General features: G+C 38.4%; 1 protein-coding gene and 1 long non-coding RNA gene across 3 annotated transcripts in view; one reads left to right on the top strand and one right to left on the bottom strand.

Moving 5' to 3' along the window:
• Positions 1 to 497: 497 nt before the first annotated feature.
• Positions 498 to 8,372, bottom strand: LOC142600604 (uncharacterized). Its single transcript, XR_012834180.1, has 4 exons — positions 8,290 to 8,372; positions 4,959 to 7,945; positions 1,244 to 1,365; positions 498 to 840 (listed from the first exon to the last, which is right to left on the bottom strand). It is a non-coding gene; the product is annotated as an uncharacterized LOC142600604 (long non-coding RNA).
• Positions 8,373 to 8,663: 291 nt separating this feature from the next.
• Positions 8,664 to 27,354, top strand: part of KIF5B (kinesin family member 5B) — a 35,524-nt gene continuing 16,833 nt past the window's right edge. Inside the window, exons 1-10 of one of the 2 annotated variants that reach the window (XM_075746508.1) lie at positions 8,664 to 9,073; positions 17,578 to 17,665; positions 20,078 to 20,151; positions 20,619 to 20,723; positions 21,133 to 21,181; positions 21,506 to 21,561; positions 21,673 to 21,760; positions 23,254 to 23,378; positions 25,073 to 25,177; positions 25,583 to 25,728. In XM_075746508.1, coding sequence (XP_075602623.1) covers positions 8,948 to 9,073; positions 17,578 to 17,665; positions 20,078 to 20,151; positions 20,619 to 20,723; positions 21,133 to 21,181; positions 21,506 to 21,561; positions 21,673 to 21,760; positions 23,254 to 23,378; positions 25,073 to 25,177; positions 25,583 to 25,728 — 962 coding nt within the window. In that variant the 5' untranslated portion in view covers positions 8,664 to 8,947. The remainder of the gene's footprint in view (positions 9,074 to 17,577; positions 17,666 to 20,077; positions 20,152 to 20,618; positions 20,724 to 21,132; positions 21,182 to 21,505; positions 21,562 to 21,672; positions 21,761 to 23,253; positions 23,379 to 25,072; positions 25,178 to 25,582; positions 25,729 to 27,354) is intronic. The other variant, XM_075746509.1, reaches the window with a different exon arrangement.

Genomic DNA, 27,354 nt, shown 5'->3' with positions numbered 1-27,354 from the left:
AATGAACCACATCCTTCAACTTCCTCCCTCTCAGCTCCCAACACTCTTCTTCTGTCCTAACCCTCACATACTCTTCAAGGCAAACCACAGCATTGAAGTGTATTCAGAAGAATGGAGAGATCTATCACCTGTGTGTGCTGTCTGTGAAATGCTTGGCCAGCGCAAAGGGCATACAGAAAATTCTAATTTTGCTCATGTTATGCTATGTATGTTCCAGCTACTTCAAGGGGCACTGTTTTCCAATTTAAACAACATAAACCTTATTGAAAAGTTTATTATGTTTCCTTCCCTTTTAGTTGGTGGCAAGTCTAATGCTTTTTTGGGATTCCAAAAATGGAGACTATACCAACCGAGGAATCCATTTCCTTATTTTTCCATCCAAACACAAACCTTGTTTTCACAGCTGTAAACCAAGGAATTATGATACTATTGTTTCTGAAAGAGGTGCATATGGACAAATCAGAATACAATTATTTAAGAGGTGTGGGCAATTTCAGTTCCACTATTTCATTTTTTCTCTTTATTTCTGGCAATGCTCTATAATGTTCTCCAAAAAATTAGGAAAACAACAAGATCGTTGATGTCTAGTGAAGAAGAACTTAGAAGTTCAATGGTCAAAAGTATGAAGAGTAGCTTTGAACATTAATCCATGTCTTCTTAATATCAGAAATAAAAGGGTTTTCATAAATTGTTCTCACTGTTCTTTTGTCTTTGCCCACATTATTCACCACTTTGGTAGGCATCAAGACAGAATTGATTCCTCCAGACGATTTGATAGCTGGAGCGATGCAGTAGAAAGCATTGTGGCAACTCTGGGAGAAAAACTGTATTCTGTCATCACTACCAGAGAAAAGAGGACAGGAAAGCCATGAGCAGAGGCAAGGACACATAAACAAACAGCAGCAAAGTCATACAAATCATGGAATGCAAAACCAATGATCTTTAATGCTGTGAAGGTACTTATGGAAGAGAGAATTACGTATAATAAAAGCAAGGGACGAGAAAGCTTATGTTAGTAGCTATACTTGTTTCGAACTGCTTGAGATGCCTGCTAGGCATTGGGAAAGCCCCATGTATACCAGGGAAAACCATTACAGGGTTAGATAGACAGGGTATGGCTACATAAAAGCTGAAAACTGACCACCTACAGGAATGAAATACGGATGTGATGGAAGTTTACTTAGGATGACAAAAGCTCTTTAGATGTTGCCAGAAAGTGATTAGTACCTGTCTCATCCCTTACCTGATTTTCTTTTCTTTACTCAGCCACTCCTTAGTGTGCTAAATCAGCACTTTAGCACCAAAGCTTCTGAATAACCACCAAGAACTGCTGCTTTCCCACATAGCAACTCCATGGTGTAACATCTGGCAAACGTTCACATTTAAAAAAAAAAACCAAAACAAAACCAAAAAACCCCTTTTACTAAGCACGCTAAAAAGCTGATGAAACCTCTTTACAGTATCCTGTGGACAGCATGATGAAAATATGACTCTGAGGAGATGGTGAAAACTGTATGAATGGCACTATGACAAATACCTGTGCATGCATGCACACATACACACCTCACCCCCTTCACTTAGGGCAGCTCCCCAGCTAATGAAGACTCTTTAACATTTTCTGCATGCAAGGCGCACATCCATTTATGGGAAGATTAGAAGTCAGGATGGTGAGTCTGAGTGACGTCAGCAGGAACTTAATATAAGAGGTTGATTTTGAATCATGGTTGTCCCACCCTCTCACCCCCCGTGAATGGTTTGTTTGCCATTGCCAGAGAAGTGGCTTCAGCATGCAACTTGAAACAGCACTTTCAGCCTAGAAATTTCACACTGGGCTCTGAAAGTCAGCTCTGTACCGTGTATCTCCTGTGCCATCACCAACAATAAATGTCAGAATTGAGATAATTCTGGTGATAAAAGAACTAGAAAAATGTTTGGATTCCTCTTCTCCAGCATTATTTCTGCAGAGCTTATAAAGTAGATATTCATAAAATATATTTTTTGCCAATAGATTTCAGACATGATTTTTAGTATAAGCATGTTTCAAATTTGCTGAGTAAAAAGCTGTGTATGCTCGTCTTTCTAAACAAAATGACACTTTAAAAAAAATACGGATTTTACAATCACTCTATGTGTGTGTGTCTGTGTGTCTTTGTGTGTATAGTGTCTGTGAAAAACACTGTTTCCTTCAACAGTCATAGACCCCGATGTTTTTTGATGCATGAACTGGACAAAAACATCTAGCCAGGTATCCTTCTTTAGGAACAGTATCAGTGAGAGGCAAACCCCATACATCTTAAACTAATTCTGTCTTAAATTTTCATCAGCTGATAGAAGCATGACAAGCTTGGCCAGTTAGCCGCAAGAATCAATAAACAACAAGGAAGGCAAGATGCTCTGCTCAAGCAAGTTTTTAGGTCCTTCCCTAAGAAATCAACTGGACCTTCCCAAATACTGGTATCTTTTGAGCTTTAGATTTTGAAGAAATGTATGAAGATGGGCTTTGTACTGCTAGATTTAGGGGGTTTTTATTCCTTTGATACCTGTAAATTCAAATTCAGAAAAACACATGAATTTATACTTTTTTTTTTTTTTCCAGTGCCTGATGAATTACTTCTAATCACAGTAGAGGCAAAAGTGTCAGAGAAGACTCCATAAGCTTCACCAAAAGTTTTTTTGAATCACTGAACATAAGATCTTGCTGAATCCCCTGCACAGTCTCAAGAAAGACAGAAGCTCTCAAAAAAAACCCCAAAACCCAGGGATTTGTTCCTCCACACTCAAGAGGGGACATTGCATACGACTTCTGGCACCCTTAATAGCCAGCTACGTGAGACCACTGGAGGCACTGTGATGTGCTTTAAAGTACACAAGATAGATGGCACTAATGTATTTTGATAGATAATACATATCATATAGATATATGATCATAATACAAAGCTTGACATTTCCTTGTCATTCAACCTACTTTCTGTTCTCTCCTTTCTCTGAGTCTGGGGTCTGAAGGAAGACAAATTAGCTATGACCTAACCTGGATTATATTAGAGTGATTGTTTTTGGCACATAAAAGCACTTAGATTAATAAAGCAATGTGATCTATACATCATATCAATGAGGGGCTGTGACTGACACTTTAAAGGATAGACAATCAATGTACCTTGTCGTCCCCCCCCCCTTTTTTTTTTGCCATTTACAGGTGAACAAATGAGTGGGGCTATATTTTCAAATGTAAATCTTTTATCCACACTTTTGCTACTTTAGGCAAGGTTACCGGCATATGCTCCTTCAGAAGAGTGATCCTGCAGTGAAGAGGAAGAGAAAACAAAATTGAAATCAAACAGGAAAAAAAGAAAAAAAGCAACTCTAAAATGGGGACAAAGAAAAATCTTGCATTCTGAATAGACTGGTGTTACATAGTTAAGGCTGACTTCCATTTTGCACTTCAGGTAAGGATCTAGGCTCTGCTTCCTACGAAATGCTAGTTTCACCACCACCTTGTCATTTCTGGATACAACCTGAGATGCAAAGTAATGATGTTCATAGCCATTGGTGGTTTGAAATCAGGCTATTGTGAGACCACCGCTCCTGACAATACCATAGCTTTATGGTTGGATCAGCCAAGAACAATTGTGTGTCCTTTTTAAATATTTGGATGTTAGTTTTTGCAAAGCTTGCCCAGTGCATAATTTCCTTGCCTTTTAAAAAGCCCAGAAATTTATCTATATTACACCATTCTGGCATCAATTTTGTTTTGCAGCACCCAAGCCAACTCTTTTCTGGAGTACCTGTTACCACACAGACACTCTCGTGATTGCACTTTAGGTCCATTGCCCCTACCTCTTTCACTAACAAAGCTATAGGGTGCTGTCCTGCTGCGTATGTGAGATCTGAGATTCACCTGCTTTGCTGAAGTGTTCACATCTATTTGCTGACAGTAGAAAGTGAGGGATCTTAAATCCCGTTCGCAATGCTGAAAGAGCTCCTGCAACATTCACAGACTTTTCTGCCTGTTTCTCATGTCCCCAGACTTGGCTCTTCCACTTCGCCTCTTCTATCCCAACTACTTTTCCCCATTTCTTCTGTGAATAAAGCATCCTCCTTCTTCTTGAATTCAAGTCACGCTTCTTGCCTTCAGCTCCAGCTCCCAGATCAAACAGACAGAATGCAAAAGGAAAGCCTGCTAAACTGCTGGTGCATAGACATGGAGCAAGTTCATTTTTTCAGTGATTCGTATATATACATTAGTCATGGGCAGTAGCTGTGATGGGATGGAAGTTTTACCTCTAGTAAAAGCTTCAGCAGGACTCTAAAGAATATGTTCATATGAGGTTTTTCCCCCCGAGGTCAGTCTTGAGTAGTTTTAGATAATTAAAAGCAGAGCCTGACAATCCTTAGGTTCTCTGGTATAACTCCCACATGAAATGGTTGTTAAGAGTTTTCCTTTCCTTTTTCCTTTCCTCTGGCAAACAATGCATATCACTCTTCAAAACATCTAAACCATATTTGCCACAACGATAAAAAAATTGCTTCAGGCAGGCACCCAGCAAGCTAAGATACAATCCAGTAGTGAGTTTAGTAAGGGCTATAAAAAATGAAAAGCAACTGAGAAGAGGGATTTATGATGGGATGGTTCAGACAACAGATGTCGGATGTTTTTAATGGTTAAAAATATAAACGAGGTCCAAAAGCGTGCTCCTTCTTCAAAGAGAATTCCAAGTCAATGCTTTAGGTAGTGAGCTGACAGAATGTTTGCATGAATTTGCAAATTAGCCAAAAAAAACCGCTCATCTAAAATGCGATATTATTCCCAGAGCTTGGTTTTGCTTTTGCTTTTAATTAGTCTAACGCTATTAGAAATAATTAAATATCATCTTGGTGATTCGGAACAAACTAGACTTTTTCTGGGTTTTATGTATTTCCAGTTAAAAAGGAAAAATAAAACTGATTGTAAATTTACTCACATTTTTGTCAAGAATAAGTTAATGTGTATCAGCAGATGCCTCCTCAAAGTATGTTTCATCCTTCTAGTTCACAAAAAAGCCTAAACTTGATTGGGACAGGAGATATAGTCCACATCATACTGTTTGCTGGAGTGAAAAGAAGCTTTACAACTTCATAACAGAATAAGAGCTTCAGATAATCTAGCTGGATTCCAATAGTACCTTAGGCCATTAAATGGCAGTCACCAACCTGCTAATCTCAATAATTTACTTAGTTATTGAGTTCCCCAAGCTGAGGTGGCCAGACAATCTGTTGGTAAAGAGACTTTAAAATGTATTTGAATAAGCTGTCTGAACCATAAAACATCGTTACTTTTAATTATGCTTTTCCAGTGTCAGGCAATGACTTAAGAAACCATCTTAATAGCCTTTATTTACAAAGTGTGTTACAAGCAACAAAGAATTTTGTTTGAGGTACACCATATCTGGCAGATTAATAACTCTTTTGTCCTACAAATTGACTTGCAAATTCAGAATAAATTTGACCTGGAATGCACCTTAAATTCTCAGAAGTCATGTGCTATATTTCCCCAGCACATTGCAAATTAAAATGAGAAAAGCACTTGTGTTTGCATTAGCAACACTGAATGTCAACAAGTACTGTCAACTGATGAATCTCAGAATTTAATTCTTTAAAGGGCAGGAGGAAGCAGCTTTAATTTGCTTCTCCACAAACACCTGGTTTAAAGATTTATTCAAATATGTAATATTCTTTTAAGACCAAATCAAGATCACTTCTACTCTGCTGGAACAATTTTGATGGTTAATTACATCATTATCCAGATATAGCTTCACTGTAAGGCTCCGGTTTGCCAATTCCCTTTGCTTAACATGCTTTTATTGCTGGGAAAGACTGGAGATCTAAAGGAGCTGTAAATAATGAAAGGATTTTTAGAGGTTTATTGTACAGATCATAAATGGGAAGAAACACGGTTAGTGAACTAACAGACACAAATTCGTTAAGTATTAATGAATTTGATTTATATGGTCATACTAGGCTTAAATACCAAACAGATTCACTTTTTATGACAACTGATATATCACTTTTTATCATACAATGGATTACTTTTAAACAGTCTTTTATCCTAAATGACAAAAAATGTGTGCTACAGACATTACATAACAATATAGAAGACAGGAAATATATTTCCAACTGGCAAAGAAGGAGTATTTTGTAACTGTGATAAAACAGGAAACTTACCGGGATGTTTGGTCCCTGCCTTGTTTTCAAGAAAACAGCTCCGCATCTTTAAGCAGAAGTCCTCAGGACTGCTGTTTTGCCGTATGTTAGCGCCCATAGATAACATGCTGTGCTCTGAGCACACTGCATCCTGTTGTCCTGGTGGAGCATCTGTTGTTTGAAACATTGAAAAGGTAAGCAAGGCCAAGCTTCTGTTTTCTGGAGAATCATGTCGTTATGAGGTTTCTTCCATTACTGAAATGTTCTTACGTTGGGTAATACATGTCAGCAAATGTAGCTAATGATTCACCCCCTTTGCTTATGGATAGTGAGAACTAGGAGTTTCTTAAATAGCTTGGGGTAAAGGATGTCTCAGCAGCTGAAACATTTCTGGAGTAATAGTCATGAAGTTGTTCATTTTGCAGCTAACATTTCCTTTTTCCGCATGCATGAAAGCAAGTTAATCAAAAAAGTAGTAAATAATTTACACACCTTTCAATAAAGTAATTACCTCCTGTCATAGGAAATCTGTGAGGATCCAAATCCAGCAGCTGTATAAGAACATTTCTAGCCATAAGCATGTGAATAATCCTAGAAAAAGTTGAGTTAGATGCATTAATATATCTTGCTGACTGTGATACAACTTAATAACTTCTAAAATAGCAATCGATAAAAATAGGCTTTCTGAAATGTAAATGTAATAACAATGATGTTTAAAACATTTTATTGAAAACACAGGCAAACAGAACTGTAGACTATATATGACATCCTAGATACTGTGGAGCAGCACTGCATCTTCTGAAGACCAAGTATATATCTTGGTTTTATCAGGCAACTATTGCCACGCGTACTGGTAGGTGGGGAGGTGTCAGTTGCTGCCCTGGATAAGACAGCACAGTCCTGCAGAATTTTTAACCACAGCGGAAAAATAAACTTGTTACAACATGAACTCAATTTAGAAGACTTAGCTTACCTCATAAGATAAACTAGGCACATTTTTTTTTTTTATTACTGTATGAAAAGAAGCTGTAGATGAAACGAGATTATTAGGTAATTCTTCTGTCATGGGGAGTAGTTTTGAAGCAGCGTTCACCTTGTGTACCTATCCTAAGTGAACACACACCATTGAAATCCCTTCTTCCAAATGGAGGATGCCTGATTTCAGATGGTCTCTATTAAAATTCACAATCTTTTTCCCTTTTTTTAATGCAAAAGAGAGTACTTTTAAGGGAAGGACATTGCTATTCTGAGTCATTCTGGCCTCTTAAAATTTACTAATTTAAGAGAAAAGCTCCCTCTTTTTTTTTATTAACCTCAAGGCTATTTGAAAAATTTGTAGTAGAAACTGTGATTTGTCAGGAAGCAGACTTAATTTGGCCAAGCTGTGAGTTTGTACTTTGTCCCAGTTTGAAAGTTCACAGCTGGATGCAAGAGGTACAGTTGTAAACTCGTGAGGCTCAATCTCTCATCAGAACAGTTTACCTGACGTTTTTTACTCTATATACAGTAAGTTTTGATTGACTAGAATTAGAGCTCCCTGTAATAAATAAATAAAACTTGCAATAAACTAAGCTTTAAAAAGAAATATTGTGCAGACTTTTTTTTTCAATTGGGTTGAAAAGGTAGTGAGAGACTCTGTCAATGGAGGTGACACCAAAAGCAGCGCCAGCTCCAGAAGACATGAAGGCAACAATGTTCATGGGCACTTTAGAAAATCCTGACATCCGTGAACACCTCATGGAGGTGGGTTTTTTCCTCTTTTAGCTGTCTGAGCAAGAGAAAAAAAAAAACCCAACAAAAAAAACCCCAAACCAAACAAAAAAAAAACCCAGAAAGAAATATCGAAGGTTTCTATCTCAACCATCTGCTCTAAGCTTTTATTTCACACTCGGCCTCTGAGTTTCCAGGCGCACTTACAAAACTCGTCCCTAACCAGAACTGCCCTGCCCGCCACCCCCCTCACCGCCACCGAGGCCGGCGGGCGCCCGGCACCGGCCGTTAGCGCCGCCGCCACGCGGGAACGCTGCCGCCCCCGCCCCGGCAGGGGAAAAGCGGTGCTCGACCGCTCCCCCCAAGGCAGCTAGGCGAGGTCTCCATCTCTCCCTGCAGTACCTCGGCCGGGGTTAACCCCAGCAGTGTGGCCCCAAACCCGCTCCGCGCCATGCGGAGGAGGAACGGGGCCACCCCGGCCAGGTAGGGCGGAGAGAGGGCGGGAACCGGCCCCAGGCAGCTCCCCAGCATACCTTCCTCCCACCCCGAGGACTGTCCCGCCCCCTCGCAAACCCCGCCCCTGCATGGCCCCGCCCCACGGCCCCGCCCCCTCACACCAATGGCAGCTCCAGGGGCGTCGAACCCGCGGGTGGCAGCTGTCTCTCCAGCCCATCAACCACTTCGCGCCTGCGCCATAAAGCTCCTGTGGGGCTGGGCCTGGCCGGCCGGGCCTCGGCACGCCTGCGTAGCCCTGTGGGGCCGGGCTGGGCGCTGCAGAGGGTGACGTCACCCTGCCTGCCCTGCCGTCGGCGCCGCCTCTGCCCGGCGAGGAGGGTCGGGACTTGCCGGCTGCAGGCGCCGCCATGGCTGCCATATTGGGGAGGAAGTGAAAGCGGGAGGCGGTGGGGCGGCCAGGAAGGAGCCCTTCCCTTTTTCCTTTTGCCTGGGCGGACGCAGGCTTCTCGGCAACGGCAGCTTGCGAGACCCCCGGAGCGGGTGGCTTTGAGGCAGCAGCGGGTGGCGGCGGAGCTGAACGCCCCGGAGGCGGTGTTGGCCTAAGATGGCGGACCCGGCGGAGTGTAACATCAAAGTGATGTGTCGCTTCAGGCCCCTCAACGAGTCCGAAGTGACTCGTGGCGACAAGTACATCGCCAAGTTCCAGGGCGAAGACACCGTCGTCATCGCGGTGAGGGGCCGCCCCGGACGGGAAAGGCGGGAAAACGCCGCGGGGGGAAGGGGGTGTCAGGGGTCGGCGGGGTCAGATACCGCGGGGATGGGCGCGGAGTGAGGCGAGAGGGCAGGGCTGAGGCGCTCGGGAGCGCCCACGGGCGGGGACGCCTCGGGAAGAGGGTGGCCGTTTGGGGGGGGGGGGGGGGTAGGCAGAGCTGTGGACGGGGCTGGCTAGTCATGGTCGGGCAAAGAGCGGGGAGCTGGTGAGGGCAGAGGTCCCCGAGCAGTGGGCGTCGGGTTGTAGGGACACGTCGGTGGTAGCAGGTCAGGAAACCTCTGACAAAGGCTTTGGCGAAAGGCTCGCAACTTGGGGCGTAGCGTGAGGTTCCACTGCCGAGCCCGAGCCACAGGTCACGCTTCGGTATGCCCACGGAAAGCGCGTGAATTATGAGGTGGAGAGTAACAGGCGAGTCCTCCAGCGTGTCCCCCGGCTAGGCTGTCCCTGGTTTTGGCGGCCGTGATGAGTTTGACCGCTAAATAACGCGCTCAAAATGCGTGCGTTGGAGCTACCATCGGGGTAATTGTCTACAGAGAGTTTTGGGGAAAGAAGACACAGAACAACAGTGCAGGCTTCAGTTCATTGGTGCTTGTGATCTGTGAATCAGTCTTTGGCCGATAACACTTTAAAAAAAAAAATTAGAATAAACAGACCATTTGGCTTATTACATGTCTGTAAATGTACTTTAACAGAAGTCACCTTGCAAAGTATGAGGCCTGTTATAAAACAATCTGGATGTTACAGGGGAAAAGATAATCCTTTACTTTTTTTCTGTGTGTCATATTTGGCTACAAAGCGGAACTGGAATATAAAATTAAATTACAGTAGTTGATTGCCTGGTCTGGTTGATATTGTACAAACACACTTTATTTCCCAATGTTTGTTTTATTTTTGCTAACTTTTAATTTGTGTTTTCATAGAAATACTTTTTTTCTCTGGAGATTATGCTGCTTCTGCATTGCTGGAAGTAACTTAGATGTCAGTTATTATCTGCCTTTAAATTTTGTTTTTATATTGTGTTTCTTGAGACTACCAATAATAGCTTTTTTGCACAGTATCAGAAGTTGAAGGAAACAATTTAATAAAATACTTTTTTTACTATGACTTACTAAATACTAGTACTCTATTAATATGCAACTGAATTTGTCAATAAAATATGGAATTCCATGAGTCTGGAGCTACAAGAATGATGGCATGCTTGTGAAATGAAGTAATTTGGGCTTATTTCAGCTGACAAGTTACTATCTTGGAGTACATCTATTCTTCCTGAGGTCGTACAGGTAAACTCCAATTTCCAGGCTTGGTTTCTTACTCTAAGGAAAATTTAACCAGAGCAGATGATCTCACTTCCATCAGTGAATGCCCATTCATTGTGATGCTACGTATTCTATTTTAAATCCACAGTTAAGTTTAGAAACCTTGATGTTTTCTGACTTTTTAAAAAAAACAAACCTTTTTCCATGTATCCTTTAAGTAGTTCTAGTCTAAAGAGAATGTAAAACTTACATTGTTTAAATGGTCTTTAAGCATGCTTTAAAAATACCTAAAATGTAAATTGAGCTGAAGTGGTACTGTATGGAGTAGAACAGTCTGACGGCATGCTCCTGAGGGATCATGTGGAGCTTCTGCTTGGGGTTAATATGTAGTGTTACAACTGTACTTTGGTGTTTCCTGCATTGGTAAAAATGACAACAAAAATTCTTCAGTCATCCTATGTCCAGGACTTGCTGTGTCTGACTTTAGGAAAAATGCCTCAAAAATTATTAGACTGGGAAGCAGTGACAGTATTTGACTTCTGTTTCACAAAATCTTAATAAAGGATTGATATTCTGTGACTTTGTTTTTATAATGGTGGATATATGACAAGATTGGTGTTCTTAAAGTCGTTATTTAATTCCCCAGAAGTGTTGAGATAATTACTTGTGGTTTGTTTGTTGGGGTTTTTTTTTGTTGTTTGTTTTTTTTTTTAACAAGCTGACTGAGTTTTCACGAAGTTATAAACCTTCCAACTTGAGGTTGGAAGCACCCCCCTCGCGTGTGTGTTGTAGAATTGTCCAGGGGAGGATAGTAACAGAAACAGTCCTTTTCATGCAACAGTTTCTACAAACGCTCAATATCTATGTTTGGTTACTTTCAGCTGTTTGATTTCTGTCTTTATTGCTACATGTCACATTGGCTGCCTGTTGAACAGTAATTGAGCCACTTTTTTTTTATAGCTACTTTCCTCACCTGCCTGAAGGACTTGCACCTTCTGTATGCACCTGGGTCTGTGCTGAAACAGTGGAGGCTTCTTTAATAATACTTGGGAGTTGCCTGTAATGGTAGATAGGAGGTGAAAACTAGGAGAAGCAGAGCTTATACCTCTGTGGAGGAGGGTGGGGAGGGAAATCGGTGACTATAACCAAACCCTCCTCCTTGACTCCCCTGTCATCTCTGAGTTATCTATCCTCCCTTCTCTTCCTAACTCCTGTGTAATTACTGGCATGGTTGTCTTTCTGGACAAGTGAGTTGTTTTGATTTGTGTTAGATAAAATACTTGTTTTAACTGTAGCTAGTGTGTAACAGCAGTTTGAGGGGACATATGGTGTTGGTCTGTTTTAAAGAGCAGACTTTGAAAAAGTAGTGTCCTTGCACAGGATCAAACTTTAACTATTAAAGAGCTCTTAAATTATTAATTAAAGGGAGCTTCTTTCCATTTTATTTTTTTTTCTAATGGCTCTTCTCGTTAAGTAAATACAAGAGATTTATGTTAAACATCATAAATGTGCCTACGTTAAATAATTGATAGCAATTTGCTCATGGATTTCAGGCTTTTGAGTGAGATGAAACAGGGAGGAATAGCAAGCTTATAACATATATGATTATGTACTCTACTTTTTCAAATGTAAAACTGCTTGCAACTGAGTAGTTTTATAGTTCTGCATAACATATCTACTTCTTTTTAAAAAGCATTTATGTACCTGGTCTTGCTCATCTTACAGCTGTCCACGAGATAGGATAGATTACTGAATACAGTGACACTCAAGGATTTTGGACTGAAACCTAAGCTGGTAACAGTACTGTCAAGTGACTGGAGTGGCGAGGTGTTATGGACATTCCAGAAATGGGCAGTATCCTTCTGTTATCCAGATGTTTCTAGTAATGATCGTAGTATATTCCTTATGATGTTTCTAGTAATGATCGTAGTATATTCCTTATTTCTATGGCTTTTAAGAAAGAATCATGGTTACCTGCCTGCATTTTCATATTTGTTTAGAGTACTTTTTTGTTGTACGTAAGATGTAACCCTGGGAAGAGCTTGAGACATTTAACTTTTTTATTACATTTTACACTGATATTGGATAGTAAATGAGAGCAAAGCTAGGTTTAAGTTATGTTAGAATCAGTTTAATGAAGATCACTTGCTGTTATTGCAGCTTTTGGCAGCAGATTATTCAAAAAGAAAAATGTAATTCACATGCATTGCTGAAAGAAAGGCTGTGCCAGACTGTATAAATGCAAGAAACAAGGTGCATTCTTAAAACTTTTTTATTATTTTGCTGCTGTGAAGGAAAGCACTGTTTAATTAGAAACAGACAAATAAAAATGCTTAATGCCTACAGTGCAATGTAAACACAAAGTGTTACTCAGTATTTCAGTGTTACACTCTAATTTTTTTATTTCATTCAATGAAAAGGTGGTTAATGGAGAAGTTTTTCAGATGATACTGGTATGATGATTTAACAGAAAGCAAATATTCCTAGCATAGAGTAATGTGTACAAGGAGAGCTATATTCCCTGGCTGCTATACCACTTGCTTAGAAACATCTCACTCATGTTTGGTGGTTGTTCTGAAATTCAGTGACCGTTTTCATGCCAGCAGTGCTTGCTTTTCTCTTTGAAAGAAACTCTTTACTAAAGCAAAGCTTGACTGAAACTCTTGTTCCAAAATTTCTCTGTTTTTTATGCTGGATATTGAGTTTTCAGTCAGTTTTTTAAAAATGAAATGACATGCTTTAATCCTTCTGTAATGATAATTAACTGCTGTAAAAGTTGATACTTGAGTTGCAGGATTTGCACAGAAATAAGAAAAATAGGACAGAAAGAGCTGTGATCCACTAACTGTTCTTGTGTTGGCTGCAGTTTGGTATGCATAGAGCTAGGACAAGAAGAAAATCCTTTTTCCTTATCCTAAAAATAAAATACTAATTTGGAACGGTGCCCTTTTGCTCATTTGCAGTGTTGGACTCTGTTAGGTGTGTCAAAGCAGCAATACCTTAGCTTAGTGATGGGAAGAACTGAGTCAGGTATTTGACATCATACTTTCCAGAAATTGTTTGGTGTGGGATTTTTCTTTTACCATATTTTGTGCTGATGGGAAGAACGCTCTTTGTTAAAATGTGAACCTTAAAGGGGAGATAAGCCTATTACTTATTACTTCAACCTCTTACCAAGAATAAGCTAACCATTGGTGGGCATAATGTTGCTGTAGCAGTCCATTCTAGCAAAAAACAGTGAAGAGCATCTGGATATGTTGTGGTAGAAAAATATGCTACTGATTTTCAAGTAAATTTTCACTATTTACTTTGCTTCAGATACTAATGCACAGAAAATAGAGTGACCTAAGGTAGTGTTAAGAGTAACCAATTCCTGTAGTTTATGGAAAGTGACAATGGGAAAATGAAATATATTGTAAATTATTCCTATGGAGATAACCTTAAGTATTTCTAGGAATTTTAAGGTAAGATTTCGGTCTAGTGATCACAAATTTTTGGGTAGTCCTCACTGAAGGTACTGAGAAAAGCTAACTTTCCTGAAGAACAAACTCTCATGTGTGCTCCAAATCTTGTATAATTTGGATAGACTGAGCATCCTTTTATATAAGGATAACCGGTAACTAGTCTTTAACTGTGGAACTGTGTACTTAACTTAAACCCTTTCTTAAGGTTCAGTTTAACTACTGCTAAATCATGTTGGCAGCTGTACTTTTTCGATGGCCGTGAGAGTGCTTGCAAATTTTTGCTGTGGAACCACATCCCTTCAGTACAGGCAACTACAGGAGCGGAAGTTGTCTTGTAGTTGATTACTGACAGAACAAATGCTAGGCAAGGAGTGGGTGTAAATGTTGAATTCTCTCTATTTGGAGAGAAGAAGTCAGAAGCTCTGCTTGTTTGCTTATATTTTGTGTTGCTTATAGGTTCTATGTTTTTAGTTTTTATTAGGATTTGAGTAACATTTGCTGAAAGTTTCTGGCATATGTCAAAGCAGCATCATATCACAGTAGTGACACTGCTACTACCACTGTTATGGAGACCATGTGGTAATGTTGCTTGGACCTTCTGTGTTTTCAGTTCCATCATAATATCTGATTGTTTACTACTTGAGGAAGAAAAGGCATCTGGTATAGAAAAAATATCTGACACTTTAATCTCTTAAAGGTAATGAGGAGGCTTTCTAGGGCAGGGTAATCTGTGTAATACTGTTTTAGCTTTGTTTACAGCAGAAAGTAGGCTGTAAAGAGAAGTGATAAGACATAGCATTGCAGATATCAAAGATGTGAAACTATATGAGTGGGGAGTAACTTGTATTCTTAAAACATAATTATCCTGGAACCAGCTTGGCTAAACCTACTTGGTTAGATATTGATTCAGTAATGATGGAGCAGGGACATGCCTCTAATGTGGGTTTTCATAGGTGTGATAAGTGTACTGCGACCTGGGAGGGAAGTATGTAATTGGATTTTTGAGTGCTTTGAAGTTGTGTTGTGGCTTCATCTAGGAACCTATAATACTGAGGACATGTAAGCAAATATTCTACTTTCCATCTGGAAGGGATGGGGAAGTGGCAAGTGGTATAAACAAGACCCCTTGTGAGATTTTTTTTTAGTCAGAATTATTAAATTTTATGGGTGTGTTGGTAGCAGTTGTAACTTGAGGGAAATTGAAATTTGTCATGTACCTAGCAGCTTTCACTGTATAAATAAACAAGATCAATTAAAGGCATTACTGTCTGAATTAAGTCCTTGCAGCTTGGTTTTCTGTTCTTACTACTAGTCTATGGCATTCATCATATGTGCTATTCTTTGTATTAAAACGTTGTAAAACAAAGGAGACTGTAAATACCAGATACTGTAATTTGACTCTGTTCTCTTATGAAGGCATTTGAATGGCAGTTGGCGAGTAGATAGTCTAAAAGTATTCTGTGTCTGTGCACTACTCTCAAATTAGTAAACATAATTTTCCTTTAACACAGATGAAGAATAGTTCAATACAATCTTTGTTTGACAGAAGAATTAAACAAATAACAAACCCCTCTAAATGCTGTTTAAAAATTTAGAGAAGGAAGGCTTTTTCATAACCTGCTGCAAATACCTGCAGATTGTGGGATGGTTGCAGACTAGTGCAGGTTGTGCCTACAAGTTTTACTAAAGAAGATGTCTTCCTGTACTGGAAACTAGGCTCAACTTTTTATATTTTTTTATGTTGGATTTCTTTGAAGTAAATAAGTCTACTATTTGGCATCAGAAATATTCTGTAGTAATTTATAAATACACAATGGTATGTATGCATTCAAACACATATGCAAATAATGTTTGCATTCTAATATACTTTTCTCATTCATAGTTATCATGATGTGTTTGGAACAGCAAAGATCAGATATGTTGGGATCTGTGAGAAATAATGAGTATTGTTAACAGTTGCTGCATAGACTGTCAGAAGATCATATCCAGGAACTTTCCCTAATTCTTCTAAAATCAATTTAATTGGAATAAATGCCATCTACATATTTTCTGGAGCAATAATTTGGAGAAGAGTTTAAATCTTACAAGTACAAACACACAAATCATTAATGCTGCACAGAGTGTTTGCAGTGGCATAGGACACTATTGCTCTTCTCACTGTATTTTTGCAAAGTGTAATCGTAAATATGCTCAACATAGTATTATTTCAGTGCATACAAATATGCAGAACTTCAGCATGAAACAGATCTGATTAATGTTTTGTGATTTCGACGACTCACAGTGTGTAGTGTAGCTGATTGATATTTGTGAAGTCAGAGGCTTTTTGAAACTACAGCTGCTAGTGAGAAAGAAGATGTATAGCTAGTGTTATCTTTCCTACAGTGACTTACCTTTTTATGTAACATCTTCTCAGTCTTAATTTTCTTACCTCAGTGTTATTTGAACTTGTTAGTTGTTTGTCTTCTGGTGTATGTAATGGCCGCAATTCTACCTGTAGAACATATGAATTTGAGGTGTATTTGAAGCTAAAATGAGTAATCAAGAAGGTTGGTGACTTTCCTGCTGTGAAACAAATGTTCTGACAAACTTCAGCACCTTAGGGATAGTTTCTGCCTACTGAGTCTTGTGGTTTCTTGAGTGTATTCACACAGTGAGCACTATAATTATTTTTTCCAAGAGGGAGCTCATCCACCTGAATTCAAAGCCTCTCAGCAGATAGGTATGTGTTGAATCTAAAAAGCTTTATTTGGTGTTATGCTAGATATTATTAAAAGACAAATGGAAGGTCAGGCTGGAGAAGGGATGTGGTGGGTGGGTGAAAGATGGAAGCTATACTTGTTTCTTTGCCAGGGAGGCAGTTCCAGAATATCCTTGGGGAAAGATGATAATGAATTAAATTTAGGTGAAGTAGAGCATTTAACAGTTGCAGTGAGTTTAGTAGTGGTAACTGACCTAGGTCCCTTGTAAACTTTGCCTGTCTGCTTGGCTACCTACTAAATCAAGCTCTGAAAATGCCACAATAATTTGAACTTTGTAAGATGGGCATAATAGTTCATATCCTAATGGATTATCAGCTGCTTAGAACTGTGTAATGAAAATATCCTCTTTAAACCAAAGCAAAATCCAACATTCCTTTCAAAAAGCTGTGTCAGAGCTTCCTCTTACAATGTCTTCCAAAATGAGTCTTCTGTGAAAGGTTCTCTTCCTCCAAAGTGGCCTTTTTCTTCTACTTACAGAGCTTTATTTTAAGGATATCATATATGAGGAAATAGTTCTTGTGCTGACTGTAGGTGATCTGAATGTTTCTTTTTTGGTTTGAGGTTTTTAACAAATATTACCAAGACAGGTATTCTGTGTGATGTGGTATAAGCTGTTTGTAATAATTTGGGTTTACCAGAGTAAACCTGCTACCAGAGTAGAAGAGAATAAGGGGTTCTCAGATGCACAGATTAGGCATTGGTTTACCTTGTAAATCAAGTAAATTGAGGTCATGTGACAGAGTAGTTTTGAAGAACTACTTAGATTGCACTTTGAAACCAAATATACTTAATTCAAGGCCTTACTTGTAGGCAAGCATGTGAAGATTTAGACGGCACTATATAAGCTGATTTCCTCACTACAATGAAAGATTGGGCTGAAACAGTATAGGCTACTTCTAAATTACACGAGCAAACACCTTCCAGTTCTACTTCCAATATCTGATTTTTTTAAAGAGCTCTTCTGTGTCTTTTTTCTTTTCCAGTCCAAGCCATATATATTTGACCGTGTATTCCAGTCAAACACATCACAGGAACAAGTATACAATGATTGTGCTAAGAAGATTGTCAAAGGTAAGGTGGAACAGCAACTTTAACAATAAGGAAAAAGTCTCATATTTGTGTGGATTTCAGTGTTGAAAACTGATACTTGTATGTTCCCTTTTACCTTCTGAATGATTAATAAAAGCCAACATAGATCATAGCAGTATAAAATCATCCTGTAATTGAGCTGATAAATTATGTCAGTGCTTAACCTGCTGTTTCAGTCGATTTGCAATGTTTGATAACATTTACCTGTAATTTTGGGGGTTTTTTTTTGCAGTTCTCTGCAGAAGTTCGTTTAAAATAATTTGTCAGAAATTAATCAAAATAACTCTTATGAATACGTTTGGGGTTTTTTTCCTCATTTATTGGTGAAAACATCCTATAATTTAGCTTGTTTGGAGGAATATAAGACGAAAGGAAACTTGTGAAATGCTGTAGATCTTTTCTAAGCTTGTTTATTTAATACACAGTTTAAGGGGGATTTTTTTAATGTGATTTTTAGCTTAATTAAAAGTTTAAACAGTAGTTATTGCTGTGCATGTCAGGCTGTACAGTTTCTCTTGTCAGCAAATCAAGTCTTAACACAAAGAAGGTTATACCACAGTAAGTTGTTATAGTAAGGAATTAGCTAATTCATAGAATCCTAGAATGGTTTGGGTTGGAAGGGACCTCAAAGATCATCTAGTTCCAACCCCCCTGCCATGGGCAGGGACACCCTCCACTAGACCACGTTGCCCAAAGCCTCATCCAACCTGGCCTTAAACACTTCCAGGGATGGGGCATCCACAACCTCTCTGGGCAACCTGTTCCAGGGCCTCACCACTCTCACAGTAAAGAATATCTTTCTAACATCTAACCTAAATCGACCCTCCTTCAGCTTAAACCCATTACCCCTTGTCCTGTCACTACACTCCCTGATAAACAGTCCCTCACCATCTTTCCTGTAGGCCCCTTCAGATACTGGTAAGCAGCAATTATATCTCCCCGAAGCCGCCTTTTCTTCAGGCTGAATAATCCCAACTCTCTCAGCCTGTCCTCATAGGAGAGGTGCTCCAGCCCTCCGATCAGCTTTGTGGCCCTCCTCTGGACTCACTCCAACAGGTCCATGTCTCTCCTGTACTGGGGCCCCCAGAGCTGGATGCAATACTCCAGGTGGGGTCTCACCAGAGCAGAGTAGAGGGGCAGGATCCCCTCCCTCGACCTGCTGGTCATGCCTCTTTTGATGCAGCCCAGGACACGGTTGGCTTTCTGGGCTGCAAGTGCACACTGCCGGCTCATGGTGAGCTTCTCATCAATCAATACCCCCAAGTCCTTCTCCTCGGGGCTGCTTTCAAACCGTTCCTCTCCCAGCCTATAGTCGTGCTTGGGATTGTGCCGACCCACATGCAGGACCTTGCACTTGGCCTTGTTGAACTTCATGCGGTTCGCACGGGCTCACCTCTCTGGCCTGTCAATTCCTGAAAATACAACTGATCAATTTCTTGAGGAAATCAGTAATAAGTTCTAATTGATACAACTTTAATAAAGCCTTCCCCTGAAATATCAACTATTAGTGACAAAAGAAGATTGGGTAAATCATTAGAAAAGTGAATTGCTTTGTAAAATCCATGCTGCTGCAAGTATTTAACCCTTTAATGAGTTAAATAGTAATCAAGACTAGATCAGAAGTTTGCTCCTTAAAAATTTGAGTTAACTAAGAATTGTAATATTGTCCCTTTCCTGCATCTAAAAATCTGAACTGTGTTTCTCTGTGCAGCGTTTCTAGGCTGTGCTACAACATGTGGCAAGCGAGCTCAAGTGGTGGTACAAATGGATTATGGATAGATGGTATGATGGGGTGGCAAAGACTTCCCCATTTGGAATATCTCATGTTCGGTTTTGGAAAATAAAAGCTTGCTTGCAGGATGTGATTCTACAGTAACTGACTTATAAACAAACCAATCCACCAGCCCCTCACCCCTCAATCTAATGCTTTGGGTTGGTTCATTCATAATTTGAAATATAAGCTTATGGCCAAGGAGTAAGATGCTTGAAACTGATGGCATAGCCCATTCTCTTCATAATTGGACAACTGAACTTGCCTGAAGGCAGAAAATATTACAGTGTTCTGTATGGTGGTTTCTTCTGAGTTATCAAAGGCTATCTGTTCAACCTAGCAGTTGTATTGATTTCCTTTTTGTTCCTGACTCTGAAGTCCTGATTTTTCTGGTTTGAAGGAACAGATGCTTTTAATACTGTAAACTAAAACACAGTCAGTGATGACTTAATGCATTAAAACAGGGAACACCCTCCCTCCCCCCAACTCTAGCACAGCGTTCCCAAACATTGAATTATTTAACTTGCTGAACTTCTTGGGAACTGCCTGCTTGAATTCCATTTCATTTGACTTTACTTTAGAATAAGAAAATGAACCCTAACGAAAATGCTTTTTCCCTTTAGATGTACTTGAGGGATACAATGGTACAATATTTGCTTATGGGCAAACATCGTCTGGAAAGACACACACTATGGAAGTAAGAAATCTTAAAATAATTTTCCTCTTAATGTCACTGTCATCTCTTTTCATCACAATAATCTTATCTTTCTAGAAATAAGATGTCTGCTTGTTTTCATCTTGCAATTTCAATTTTCTTTCCATTGCAAAATTTTGATACCCTAAATGGTTTTTTAGGACTGAGAATGGCAATTATAATTTTTTTTTTTTTCAGCCTTCAGTAGCAGGATGAGAAACACAAGAATAATGTTAATAGTACATTTTCACTTTTAGTAGTTTGGGAGGTTTCTGAGATTGTTCTTTTCACCTCTGGCAAATGCTGGGCCTAAAAAATGGTCAAGATTTCCCTTCATAGATAAAATAAGTGCATCATACCTATCAGTGTTCTAAAACTAATTTGTGTGTTAACTGTTTTGCCTTCAGATACTGTTTGTGATGTTGGATTCAATATGAATGGTTCACTTTATTGTATCTTTCTCTAATAAGGGGAAGCTTCATGACCCAGATGGAATGGGTATTATTCCAAGAATAGTGCAAGATATTTTTAATTATATTTACTCTATGGATGAGAATCTTGAGTTTCATATTAAGGTAAACTTTTCTTCATTGTTACTTATTTAATCTGTATTAAAACTAGAAGTAGTCTATGGTTAAATGGATGTTCTGTGCCTGTTTCAAATGCCTGTAACTTGGAAAATCTAAATGTGAGTTATTTCTGAAGTAACTGACTCTTCTTAAAGAAGAATTACGTTAACACTTTAATCTTGTTTCCATTAAACATTGATGGTAGCTATCCTGATAAACTATGGCAGTGCTGATAGTGCTTGACGCTTTTGATCAAAATAGTTTCTTGTTAAAGGTGTGTTTTAGTTCAACCTTAAGGATTTGAGCTAGATGTGGTATGTGGGAGGTCATAATAATCATCCTGGATCCTTCTGATCAAAAAGCAAAGCGTTTTGGCTTTCTGATCCTGTATCTTTATTCCCTTTCCCACTTCTAGGTGTCATATTTTGAAATATACTTGGATAAAATAAGGGACCTTTTGGATGGTAAGCCTTTTATTTATATTGAATATAGAAAGTAAATTGTTCTGGAGAGAAATATAAAAAGAACCAAAAACTTTCTCATGATACTAAGATAGGTATGCAGTATGCTAATAACCTATAAATGATAAGGGTACATCAAAATAAGAAAGCATGGAGCTAATCTATGTAATAATACTAAAGCTGTGATAGTGGTTGTTTCCTGTATATTAAATTTTTTATAAAGTGTTGCTGAGAAATAACATCTATGACTTAGACATGTGTTGTACACAGTTCATTCATTTTGCAAAGAAATCATATATCTTAGCTTTAGAAATTTTTCTCTTCCAGTTTCAAAGACCAATCTTTCTGTTCATGAGGACAAAAATAGAGTTCCCTATGTAAAGGTGAGCATCAATCTGATATGTTTTCATTTTTTACTCCTCTAGTGTACACCATTTACTTCTGGCTTGTGGGTGTGATTTTTTTTTTTTGCCCTTTTTTTTTTTTTTTCTTAGGGTTGCACAGAGCGTTTTGTATGTAGTCCAGAAGAAGTTATGGATACTATAGATGAAGGAAAATCAAACAGACATGTAGCAGTTACAAGTAAGTATTATCTTTTGTCTCCTCTTAGTGCTTTATCGATTTGCTTCTGGTATGCCTTAAAAAGTAGGGAAGACAAAAATAGCTAAATAATTTGGGTTTTTGAAAGGGTCTAGCATAAGCAGTTTCAGTATGTCTTTCAGAAACAAGTATTTCAATTAATTTCCTGTTTATGTTGTTACTTAGACTTGGATTGAAAGGAAAGAGTAAGTGATCAGTGAGGAGCTTTGAAGTATTTGAGGAAAAGGTGTAGTTCTGCGTTAGGAATCATGCAAAATCCCAGTTTGTGATGTTTGTTTCAATTAACCTATGAATCTTTAAGGCACTGTGGCTCGTCTGCAGTTTGGCCATTCTGTTGCATATGCTAAGAAAAGCTGGTCAGAATATATATTCAGACATGCTGCAGATTTAAGCAACATCCCAATGTCCCAAGCTTTTTGGCCTGTGGCATGCAACTGAGTTGCAAGGAGCCGTGTCATAGGTCTCTTGAATTCCCACTAGAGGCAGGATTAGGAAGTGACAGAGGGTTTAAAAAAAAAAAAAAAAAGAAAAGGAAAGATTAGGTGCAAGCAAAATAATATTTCATTACTACTTAACAACTGAAGTGACTGTCAGAAATCTTTGAGAGCCAGTTTGTGGGTGTGTTTCACAATCTTCCTGTGTCTAGTTCTTTATTCAGGAAAAGAAAGAATATACTGTCATTAAGAAAATAAAAGATTTCTCTTGTCAGTTCTTTGGTTAAGGATCGAAAGTAAAGATATTATGTTCTTCTTAAGGAATGACTCGGTCCTGCACTTGAACTTTGTTGCTTCTGGGTAGTAAGGTTCCGAAGTGGGGGCCAGACTAAGTAATGGAGAAATAGCAGAAATTTGGATAGAAGGATATTTATGTTGAGCTGCTTGTGGCATCAATAAGCTGGTCCTTTTAGGCCTGTGAGGGGTTTATGGTTAAAAGGAAGACTAGGCTGATGTTCAGATTTAGATTGCAGTCTGCTTAAATGTTGTTAATGAATTAAAATTATTCTTTAAATTCAATAAATCTTGTTTACTCTGCATGTTTCACAGCAGAGGGAACAGTAGATATTTAAACCAGAAAGGGGTGAAAGGTTATTGCCATCTAGTTCAAATTTTCATGAAAGGATAAAATATGACACATTGTAAACCTACCAAAAAAAAAAAAAAGTTCTGATATCAGAATGTGATTGTGCTTTCTTTTCTAGTACAGTAAATTAAATGTGATAGCCATAGTTGACAAGCTAGCAAATATTATCAGTGAGCTTATGTGGTATTAATTGAAGCCCAAGGGAGACTGGATCTTTGTTACTCAATTAAACAATATTATTGGTTTTCCTGCCTCTGGTTTTATTGTCATTGAGAGATTACTCTATATAGTTTCATTAGCTTTAGGTCTGTCGTTTCACTGTGAGAAGGTAATGTTTTGTTACATTAATTTGGTTGTATAAATATTTTTGACAATTTATATATTTTGGATTATAGATATGAATGAACACAGCTCCCGAAGTCATAGTATTTTTCTTATTAATGTAAAACAAGAGAATACTCAAACAGAACAGAAACTAAGTGGAAAACTTTACCTTGTGGATTTGGCAGGTAGTGAAAAGGTAATTCTAAATTTCTTTTTCTGCTCTGAAAAGCTCCAGTTATTCTTTACAATCAAACATTTTACATTAATGTAATATTGATTCTTCAGTTGTTATCTCTGAAGTGTGTTAATTTTGACTTCAAAATGTGGTTTCTGAATCCTAGTCTGGGTTGGCTATTAGGTAATACTACCTCTTTAAGCTGGTCTGCGTTTCTGCAGTAAGGGTTTGTAAATATGGAATAGGGTGGGGAAATAGGCTAGAGTTCAGTCTCGGTATCTGTGAGAGCAAAAAAAAGTGTACAGGTGTGTTGGGTAACCAAGTACTTGAATAAAAAGAGTTTTATGGATGTGAAATATCTGAATTTTCTTATTTAGTGGTACAAAGTTTCTCAATGTGAAATTCTGATTAACATTGTTTAAAATGGCAGCTTGCTTTCCCATGTCAGTGGCTTAAAGCAAGGAAGGAAATATGTATTATTTTGCTTAGTCTCTATCAGTTATAGACTGTAATTTAGCCTTTTAAGAGCTGGATGTATGTTCTTTTCATCTTTGCTTCTGGGGTAATTCTCATCTCTTTCAGTCTTTCTGCTTGCTGTTGTCTTTCCTCATGTCATTGTTCTATGGCCTTATTGTTGTCCTTGATCCTGTGTTTATTCTGAAATGTGTTTCTTAGTAGTGGTCTTTTTTAATAAGAATGAAAAGAAGCATTGAAGCTGAAAGCAAAGTTAAATAAATAGGCTGGGTTGCAGGTCTCCTTTGACTGTAGTTCTGTTCCTTTCACTGTTTATTTCAAACTTTGCTTTTGTGTTTCTCCCAGTCTTTTTGAAGTACATGAAGTTTTTTGATGCCTTGTCTTGGGTTGGTTTAAACATAGGCAAATAGAATTGCTTAGTTGTAGTCATGATCACAGCTTGGTAAGAAGAATAACAAAGGGAGAGTTACAGAACTAGAGGTCAAATTCTGCCCTTGAGGCAGAAGAGTTAAGGTAAATAAAATCCAGGGTAGAATTTTTTCTTTTTCCACACATCTGCTGTTATCTACTTGAGTTGTAGAGCAGTCATGTAGGTAAGATTCAGTCTCTAAAATCTGTTCTCACAAATTCTTGCTAATACAGACTTTCTGCTGTATTTTCTAGGAGAGTGTGGTGGGGGAAGAGTAGTAGTAAGTGGTTTGTTTGTTGCTTTTTGTTGTGGTGTTTTCTTTTTTGGGGGGGTTTCTGTTTGTTTTATTGTTGGCTTTTTGTTTTAAGGATGACCTCTGGACAAATTGTTTACACTTTCTTAGTAAGACAAAGTTCTAACTCTTGGTTGCTTTGATAATGTAAATTTTTCATAATGCTTATTTCCTTTTACTTTAAGGAATTCAAACTTTTTTGCAAACTTCAAACAACTTTTTGAAATTGTTTATTTTATAGAAGGTTTTAACTCTCCATTTATCTTCTATGAAAAGATGTATATTGCAGGGGAAATATTCACTTCAGTTTAAAAAAATCAGAAACTTGTTCAACCACCGAGTTTTTTGAATGAAAAATTGATAGTGAATCAGGGAAGGAGTCTAAGGAGGAGTTTGTTTATTCTAATCCAACTTGCTTTTGAGTATCTCATAAAGTCAGGGAGACTGACTTAGAAGCAAGAAAATTACTTGAAGTTTTATATTAAATGTGGAAGGTATTTTTGGAAGATGCATTTAGTAATTTACTGAAATACTGTATAGGTTAGTAAAACTGGAGCAGAAGGTGCTGTGCTGGACGAGGCTAAGAACATCAACAAGTCTTTGTCTGCTCTTGGAAATGTCATCTCGGCTTTGGCTGAAAGCAGTGTAAGTGCTCTCTTTTGTATTTTTATACTTCAAGGTTAAAGGCTTGCATCTCTGAATGTGATTATTACACAGAAATTCTTTACTGATCTCAGTGATATGTGTGGAATCTCTTAAACTAATCCAATTGTATCAGTGCATTGAAAATAGTTGTTATTCTTGTATTGACACTGATTAATAAAGTTATATTTAATGTTGGAGGACCTAAGCATCATACTGACAGTTTTCTTGTACTCTAGAAGTTTTATGTCATCCCATGCATGTTCAGTCCTATGTTTTACGAATTAAAGTAGAATTTAATGTCTTTCTAAAGAAGTTATACCTAGTAAAAGCATAGCTCTTATTTCAACAAATTAAATAATGTGTCTGAAAAACCGTGAGTGATCAATTTAACCATTTTCTTGGTAGACTTATGTTCCATATCGTGATAGCAAAATGACCAGAATCCTTCAAGATTCACTAGGGGGTAATTGCAGAACCACTATTGTTATTTGCTGTTCTCCATCTTCATACAATGAATCTGAAACTAAATCTACTCTTCTCTTTGGCCAAAGGTGAGTCAATGACTTAGTATTTTGCTGTTACTATGCTTGGAAATAAATGCAGAATGAGAAATAAATAAGTTGCTGTGTTAAGATTCCTGAACCAATTAGAATGTTTACTTTCTGTAATTCCTCAGTGCGCATGTGGCTAAGTGTTGTGATCTATCTTATCTATATAAAAATCCTTAAACTGGGCAGGATTGTGAAGACTGTATTTCCAGGGAGACAGTGTCTAGTTTGGTTCAAAATGCAGTTTAATTTATAGTCTTGGATGGTAATTAATACTCTTCCCCCGCCACCCCCACCCCCCCACCTTTTTCCCCCGCTCATCCCAAGTGGAAGGAGGGAGGAATGAGTTTTCTCTTATTAAGTTGAATCCTTTATGTGCTGGGAGAGCCTGTCCTCTGCCAATGTTTCTTTGACAGTGTGCTGAATTACATCTTCTGGCTTGTTTCCTGTATCTAGCATTCCAGTAACATTTGAGTTAATACTTCTAAATTCCTGTGTCATTTGTAATTGAATTTATAAGTACCCATTTCAGGTTTGGTATTTTGTTAGGTGTATCTTCTTTGCTACTCTACTATCAATGCTTCATTGTCATACTCCAGTTCCTGACCATTAGATTTAATCATTTCATTTACTGGAGCACATTACAAAAGCTGTCAGCATTTCACTTAGTTCATCTGGTCTTCTATGTTAAGCATACCTCCTCCAGTGTAGTTCAACAAGGTAGTTTTCTACTGGTCTTTTCAGGGGAGATTTTTAGTATGGGAAGTAGACTAGATGACTTCAGAACTTCTTATAAACCTGGCAGAATATGGGTAGTTAGCAGGTATGGAGTAATGACTACATGCTGCAACAGTGGACATTTTTGGTCTCTTTTTTTAGAATCCAGGAGATCCTTTCCTCTGAGTATTTTTTGAATGAGCTATTGGGAAGTGTCTTCCAGCTGTAGCTCTAGTTTCACTGCCTCATGCTCTCGACTTCTTCAGGAGTTAATAAAGTACATTTCTATTTTTGACTACCATAGTTAGTCTGATATATTAATTCAGCCTTCTAGAGGTGTTAAATTTATGCTGAAACTCTTAGCTGTAGTAACTGAAGGCTAAAACTTAACTTAGTAGGAAATCATGTGCCTTTTGGTAGTAATAAATCCCAATAAGACTTTGCAGAAAGATGCTTATAGGATTCATAATATGTGGGGGAGAAGTTTCTACCTACCATTAAATTTTTCCTGTTTTCATCTTTGGGGAGTGTGTGGGGTATTTGGTAGTAGGATACGATACACAGGAATTACTGAGGTAAGTGAGGTACGGCACTAAAGTAAGAACTATGCGTTAACTTCATGAAGATATATTATTAGTGCCTGTAGTTTCATCTCCAAAGCTACTCTGCTCAGATGAGATTTGCTGGTTAACACCCTCAAAGTATTATGCACTTTGCTGGAGAAACGTTTGCTCGGTATGGTGAATGCTACCCTTTGTTCAAAGCTGTGCGCTGTCCTGACTCAAATTCTTTCAGGTGAAAGTATGCAGCTGAATTTTTCCAACTCAATGAACTTGAGATTTTTTTCTAGCCTTCCCAAAGTTTATTGTATTGCCCTGTCCATTAGCAGATGTATCAATCCAATTGAAAGAA

The sequence above is a fragment of the Balearica regulorum genome, chromosome 2 (genome assembly GCF_011004875.1).
Source record: "Balearica regulorum gibbericeps isolate bBalReg1 chromosome 2, bBalReg1.pri, whole genome shotgun sequence".
Taxonomy (NCBI): Eukaryota; Metazoa; Chordata; class Aves; order Gruiformes; family Gruidae; genus Balearica; species Balearica regulorum.
This window is presented reverse-complemented; position numbering and strand designations above follow the sequence as displayed.